We start from the raw sequence: 7,695 nt of genomic DNA on the forward strand, positions 1-7,695 counted from the left end.
TACCAATACTGAGAAGTTTGTAGTATCCTGGGGACCAGTGATACCTGGGTGGCGTTATTTTCAGTACCGGAACTCTGCTAAGGGCACAGAGAAGACAAACAGAAGTGCATGTTAGCAATCTAAGACATTTTATTTTCTTTTGGGAGAACCGTTGAATAATAGTTTTCCCATGTAGCTCTCACCTTTTTTTTTTTCCTCATGCAACCCCACAGTGCCATTAGACAGGTATTGCCATTACTGGTGTTACACAGTGGGAGCAAAGCAATGGTTACACAGCCCTTGGTGTCATGGTGGGCATTTGTGGCCAGTGGCATCTAAGATCCACCCTTTGTACACCAATCATGCCCCATAAGAACTTAGAGCCAATTATGGCATTGCTGGTAACACATACAAAGCAATGCTGCCACTCATGTCTTGTTACGTACATATAGCTAAAATAAAGAAAAGATCAGTACAAATGCTGTAAATATCCCAACTTCTCAAATCTCCTTTAGAAAAGTATATTTCCCTCCTAGCATTTCCACCAGAATTCCTTGTACTTGCCAGGTTATATATGTTCCATTTAACATGTTTTTAAAAAATCTGCTATAAAGTTTTCCTAGTGGAAGGAAATAATCACTTTCCATGAAGTTAAACAGCCTCAATCCATTTTAAATTAAAATATCTGACAGAAAAATAGAAAAACCTGGCTTTGTGGCCTTGTGGGTCTCTTAGCTACAGATGAAACTTGAAAAATTGGTTCTGGGCCCCTTGATGATGAGGAAGAAAACCTTTTATTTCTGTTCTGACTGGAATGACTGGAGATAATTGGGAACACAAAAATTCTTAAGGAGAATTTTCCTAGACCTTAAAGAGTTGAACATATTGAAATGACAAAAAGAATGTCACTTCCCCTTTCTTGATATCCAGGTATTTGTAGATGTATTGGTGGGACAGCTTAAATTACAATAGTATTTCTGGCCTGCAGCATCATATGATAGAAGTTGCAGAACTCTTTGTAATTATGAATTTTTTTTTAAAAAAAAGAGGACTTATTAAACCTGATGTGGACCTCTATGAGTTTGCCCTCCTAACTACACGCACAGAGGGCCACCAGGGCGACACAACCCCTAAAGTTTACAGGGAGAGCGGTTCCCCTTCCCAGTTTCATGTAGGATTTACTGGCCTCTCTTCTACTACAGATCTGCTGTTTAGTCTGCATCTGAAAATTAAACCCAGAGCTTCAGCTCTCAGCCTTAAATACTGAATGTCCTTCCCGTGTTACTCCCTTACCCATGCTTGTGTGGTAAGATCCATGATGAAACTCAAGATATTTTAAGAATCCATCAAGCATAGGAGTTAAGGTTGAATATTAGATTGTCTTCTTTCTCCTTTTTAAATAACTTAGTCAAAGTGTGCCCAGAGATATGTAGCTCATGCATCCTGTTGAATCAACTTGAAAGAGTGGCATTATATGCAAACCGTAATTTCTGGTTTTAGTGGGGATTTTTTTTTTTTCAAGCTTAGCCAAAGCAATGAAAGAGTTACATTTATTAAATCCCTCCCCCCTTTTTCCCCATGAACAAAAGGAAAACTAAGGCAAAACGAGTGCAGTTTTCCAATAGCTATAATAAAAATATAGTTCTCTAACTCTGACCACTCCCTTTTCCCCCCCTCTCATCAGTTTTCTGCCCAAAAAACACACATTTCACCCCAGCGTGGTGCAGCCTCAGTTGTCTTTGTAAAGTACCTGTGTGAACGGCTGGGAACTGTTCAGTGTTTAGAGGTTTTAGTGGCTGGTGCTCATAAAAATGTCACTGTGCACTTCCTTTCTGAAAAGTCCTTTTATCACAACATTCCTGAAGCCCCATTCCAACAGGTAAGCCTTCTTGACCGGAGAGCTGCTGTTTGGCTTTCCCACCCCATCAACTTGCCCCTAATGAGATGTGTGCAGCTCTTGGTCACAGTACTTCAATCCCCTTATTACTTCAAGACTGCTGTTGAGGAGCTGCATGCACTTACAGGTCCTTCGGCAGTAAGTTGCAAACATGAAAACACTCTGAAAATATCTGGAAGTGCAAACTGTTATCTATGATAAGTTAAAACAGTATTGAAGCCCAGGGGTCTCTACCAACTTTACTCAGCTGTGGGGAAAAAAAAAAAAAAAAAGATTCTTTGGGGATTCCAGACTCAGCTGCTTATTCCCCATACCCTTTGTTTATGTCTACTCTTTGCACCGGCGAAGCGCCCTGTGTGAAAGTCTAAGCAGGCTGTGACACCTAGGAGACCAGAGGGTGGGTTTTCCAACCTTATCTTTGTTCCAGATAGGGAGGATTTTTCTTCTCTTAATTGCATACACATTTATGACACCGCAGCCACACATCAAGCAAAAGGCCAGGTCACTAGAGAGGTGAGAACTGAAGTTTGCAGACGTGGGAAGTGCCAACGCCCCGCCAGCATCATCCGCTTGGCAGCCATGCCTTCCTTTGGAGGGTGGCCAGTAGAGACCATGCCAAGAAGAGAGAGCTCTCCACTAACTAGACATTTGAGAAAACCATCGTGCTGAGCACGTGAGAGCAACATTGCCACCAAAAGTTTAATGGAGTGAGACTCCTCACCCTGATCTCCTAGTTACATTCCCAGTACTAACTGATAGTTACTAGCCGAAGAATTTCAAGGTCAGCAGAAAGATACATAAATAAAACAACTACCCATGTTAAGAACTGTTAAGTAAAGGAAACAATACCTACGACAGTCGTTTTCGGCTGAGTTGTGTCTAAAGGGTTTGATTATCAGGAGTTTCAGGAGCTCAAATCAAGCAAAGTTTCTGGGAATGTTTTGAAAAGCTGATCACATCCCATCCACTACAAGGTCTTTGTAAGTTCATGGCCTGAAAATTCTATTTCCTTCCGGATTTTGAAGTACTTTGGTTTCCAGATAGTGGAGGAAAATCAAACAGAGATGGAATAATCACAGCTAGATGCAGGAGATTTTCCAGCTTGACTGAGCTCTATTAATTTGTTAACTGTGAGAAGATGGAGTAAAATATACCTGCCAGCTCGTACTCTGTGGTCTGTTTCTGAGTAGTAAACCAAGTCCATACCTCGTGTCATAATGAGAAGTGAGTCCTTTGGGAGCAAAGAGTGTATCTGCCGAACAGCTTAGTGACTTTCTGGAATTTAAATATTAAGTGAAAAGACAAGGTCACAGGGCAGCTGCTCCTTGGCTTGCCTCTCTTTCGTCTGTCCGTGGCTTTGATCATGCTACATCCTCCTTTGTGACCAGGACTCCACAGAGAATCTCAGGGTCATGGCCTGTTGCCTCGTCAAGAGGTATAAACCTGCTGCTTAAATATGTGAAGCCCGCAGTTTGGGGGCTGGTGGGGAGAGAGGAGGTAGCTTCATATGTTCCACATTTCCCACAAAACCCAAAGCAGACTAAACAAAACCGGTGTGAAATCTCATGACTTGATGCTGCCGTGGTTATATTTTTTAAGCTGTAATCCATTCATTTGTATGTGTGTTTATTCCCAGGATTTACAGCTCTCTCAGTCTTTGGGGGAAAGAGAATGTTTGAAACCTTTTGCAGAGGGTTTGCAGTTAGCAGTGGCCTGTGATTCGAGTCCAGTCTAGAGTGCGTATGAGTGTGTGCATGTGTGGGTGCACATTCAATGGGTGTGTGTGAGTGGCGGGTTCATGGGGGCTTTTTCCCGTCTCGTTTGCTGCTTTTACGCAAAAGCGTCACACATGGTAGCATTTAGGAGCTCCTTCACAGCTGAAGTGTTTCAGACGCTAATGAATGGAAGTTTGGTCATCTAATGCACTCAAGCTCTAAGGCATGCTTTACTGAATGGTGTACTGTAGTGACCTGGGAAAGGAAGAGAGGTATAAATTGTGTCAGTTAGCCACCCAGACAAAATGAAGCCATGTGGAAAATCGAATCTATTAAAGTATGAAGGCTGTTATAAGCTGTTTTAAGCTGGCCATCCTTAAAGGGGCTCAGTTTGCTGCGAGAGTAAATGTTTACCTCTTCTCCCAGATCTTTTTCACATGCCATCTTAGGAGACAGTGTGCAGCATTTGATAAAAATCATCCTCTCACTAACGACGCTTTTATCAGAAATGTTTATTGTCTCCGCTTTACCACCCATGTCCTGAAAGGTACTGCACATTTGTTAAATAAGCAAAAGTAAAGAGAACTTTGCTGCTCGAGCCGGCTTGCAGAAACCCCAGCAAATTCCAGAGCCATAAGGAATCAGAAAAAGGAAAAGGGAAGGAGGAGTTAGATTTTTATGAAGAGGAGGCCCTTCAAAAACATATATATTAGATTTTCTTTGCTTGGCCAGCCCACCGTTAAATGTTTGGGCTGATGTGGATGGATTTAGTATTGAGATTGAACAGCTATGCCAAATTCCGTCATTGTCTCAAAATGTGCTACAATAAATGCAAAAACGAGGATATAGCCTGGAAAGGAAATTCTCAGTACCCTTATGGCTCTTTTCTTGGCGTCCACTAGTGCTCTTACCCACCTCCACACAAGGCCTAGAGGGCACACAGATTCTGACACCCATCTGACTTGGCTCAAACTCGGTACGTGGACTTGTCTGTTGTTTTGGTAAAACAGGGGTAGTAACAGACAGTACCTAAAAGCATCTAGTAAGCACTATAGAAATACCAGTTATCATCACCAGTATCTGGAGGATGGGTTTATTTATGTCTTAAGATCCCCATAACTTCATTTTTTTTTTTTTTTTGTACTTGTAGGTGGGTTTTTAAAACTGATGACTGGCGTGCCGTCGGGGGTAAAAATTTTATCCATTTCTTTTTTACTCTAATTAGTGAGTGAGTACATTGGCTTACATTGGCCTGACAGTCTCCGGGACTGCAAACAATTGAATTTGCTGACCAGCCTCCATGATGTCAAGCCTTAAGTCAACAGTGGCTAGGGAGGGCTCTGGGAAAAAAAACAGCACCTTGATTCCTCAATGACAGGGCAAGAAGCCCTGGGAACCAGGGCTGGCCCACTATTGGATGCGCTTTTGAACAAGCTTAATGTGCAGTGGGAACTGGTCACCTTCTGCTCTGCCGGCAGGAGCAGCGCGCAGGGACCCCCCCCCCCCCCCCCCCCCCCGGGGTGGCTAACCCTGTGCGCTTCTGTGTTGCAGGAGGAGACTGAAGAGACTTCCTCCCAAGAGTCGGCGGAGGAGGACTAGGTGGCGCCAGCGTTCGATTTCTACCTCAGCAGCAGTTGGATCTTTCGAAGGGAGAAGACACTGCAGTGACCACTTACTGTCTATGGCCATGGTCTTTCCACTTTCTTCGGGGCGGGGCGGGAGGGCGAGGGGCGGGGCGGGCGAGGGGCGGGGGCGGGGCGGGGCGAAATCACGTAACCTTAAAAAGGACTATATTAATCACTCTCTTTGTAATCCCTTCACAGTCCCAGGTTTAGTGAAAAACTGCTGTAAACACAGGGGACACAGTTTTAACAATGCAACTTGTAATAACTGTTTTCTTTTTTTTTCCCTTAACCTACTAATAGTTAGTTGATCTGATAAGCAAGAGTGGGTGGGTGAGAAAAAACTCTTGAGTTGGGTTTAGTCAATCACTGCGCTGCATGCAAACAAGAAATGTGTCACTCTGGTGACACCGGGCATTTGTATAGGAAAGCGGTGTGTGGCTCTGCGCACACCTCACACCATCCCACACACCACCCCACCCGCTCGCCCGGTAGTGAAGCCTGTTTAGAACACCAAAGATAAGGACTAGATACTACTCTCTCTATCTCGTATAATCTTGTAGACACTTACTTGATGATTTTTAACTTTTTTTTTTAATTTCTAAATGAGACGAAATGCTGATGTATCCTTTCATTCAGCTAGTAAAGCCAGAAAAGGTTATGTTCATTTTTCAAAAAGGGAAGTAAGCAAATAAATGTTGCCAACTCCTATATTTATGGATATCACACATATCAGCAGGAGTAATAAATTTACTCATAGCACTCGGGTTTTTTTTTTTTCCAAGACACCACTTCGTTTTCAGGAAATCTACTTCCTATAGAGCCAAATGCCATTTTAAGCGATAAATAATACTTGTCAGTCTCAAAGCATTTTAAGGAACCTAGACAAGTAAAATTATCCTCTTTGTAATTTAACGAAAAGGTACAACAATAATGCATGATGAACTCACCTGAAAGATTAGGTGGGAGGAGCGAAATCTAAATTTCTTTTGCTATAGTTAAACAGTTTTAAAAGCAGGAAAAAAAGCAGTCTCTCTCTCTCTCTCTCTCTCTCTCTCTCTCTCTCTCTCTCTCTTTCTGTCTCTCTCTCTCTCTCCCCCCCTCCCCCCTCCCTCCCTCCCTCTCTCTCCCTCTCTCTCCCTCTCTCTTTCTCTCCCCCTTTCCCCCCATTGTGTATCAGTTTCCACGAAAGACCTAAATACCACTTACCTCAAATTAAGCGCCTATGTGTTACTTCAAGTAATGCATTTTGACATAAGATGGTCGACCAAGGTGTTCTACTTTGGTTTCCGTTCACCATCTCTTCATTCAAACTGCACTTTTAGCCAGAGATGCAATATCCTCACTACTCAATACTACCTCTGAATGTTACATTGAATTTACAGTCTTATTACATGCTGCTATACACAAGCAATGCAAGATAAAAATCTTACTGGGTAGGTGATTCCAATCATCTGCAGTTCTTTTTGTACATTTCATTACAGTTAAAGAAGCAATCTCCTTATTCTGTTTCAGCATGGCTATGTGTTTTCCGATGATTTTTTTTAATTAAAATTTTACAAATACTTGTTTCAGCTTCTCTGCTAGATTTCTACATTAACTTGAGTATGTTTTTAACCAAGTCGCTCCTAGGTTGTTAAGGATAATTTTTTTCTCAATCACACTACACATCACAAAACAAATTTGACTGTAATGTTTAAATATTACCCTCCAAGTCTGTACCTCAAATGAACTGTTTAAGGAAATGGACTAATTGACTTGCAAAGAGCTACCTCCAGACTTCAAAAGGAATGAACTTGTTACTTGCAGCGTTCATTTTTTTTTTCCTCCAGTGTTTGAAATAGTTCAAACTGCAGCTATCTCTAATCAAAACTATTTTTGTAAGACATTTGATAGAAAGGAACACATTATTGCATACTTTTGCAAAAATAAGCAAATAAGTAAAATAAAGCCAACCTTCAAAGAAACTTGAAGCTTTGTAGGTAAGATGCAGCAAGCTCAGCTTTTGCCTAATGCAATCAAAAGATGTGTTTTTAAGATTAGTTGAATATAAGAAAATGCTTGACAGATATTTTCATGTATTTTACACAAATGTGATTTTTGTAATATGTCTCAGCCAGATTTATTTTGAACGCTTCTTATGTAGAGTTTTTATGCCTTTCTCTCCTAGTGAGTGTGCTGACTTTTTAACATGGTATTATCCACTGGGCCAGGAGGTAGTTTCTCATGAAGGCTTGTGTCAGTATGACTTTTTGTACTGAAGCCAAATGAAACTCAAAACCATCTCTCTTCTAGCCGCTTCAGGGAGGTAATTTCAAAGGCCACATACCTCTCTGAGACTGGCAGATCGCTCACTGTTGTGAATCACCAAAGGAGCTATGGAGAGAATTAAAACTCAACATGACTGTTAACTGTGCATTAAATAATCAAATAAACAGTGGCTCATAAAAATAAAAGTCCCATTCCATATCTTTGGATGGGT

At 41.7% G+C, this 7,695-nt stretch overlaps 1 protein-coding gene across 2 annotated transcripts in view; it reads left to right on the forward strand.

Moving 5' to 3' along the window:
* The window catches only part of HMGA2 (high mobility group AT-hook 2), a gene marked incomplete at both ends in the record, with an annotated part of 121,409 nt that extends 116,150 nt beyond the window's left edge, over nucleotides 1-5,259 (forward strand). The window contains one exon of one of the 2 annotated variants that reach the window (XM_081311465.1): nucleotides 5,143-5,259. In XM_081311465.1, coding sequence (XP_081167591.1) covers nucleotides 5,143-5,190 — 48 coding nt within the window. The remainder of the gene's footprint in view (nucleotides 1-5,142) is intronic. The other variant, XM_081311466.1, reaches the window with a different exon arrangement.
* Between the last annotated feature and the right edge of the window lie 2,436 nt (nucleotides 5,260-7,695).

Source organism: Spermophilus citellus (assembly GCF_964194105.1).
Source record: "Spermophilus citellus genome assembly, chromosome: 10".
Classification (NCBI taxonomy): Eukaryota; Metazoa; Chordata; class Mammalia; order Rodentia; family Sciuridae; genus Spermophilus; species Spermophilus citellus.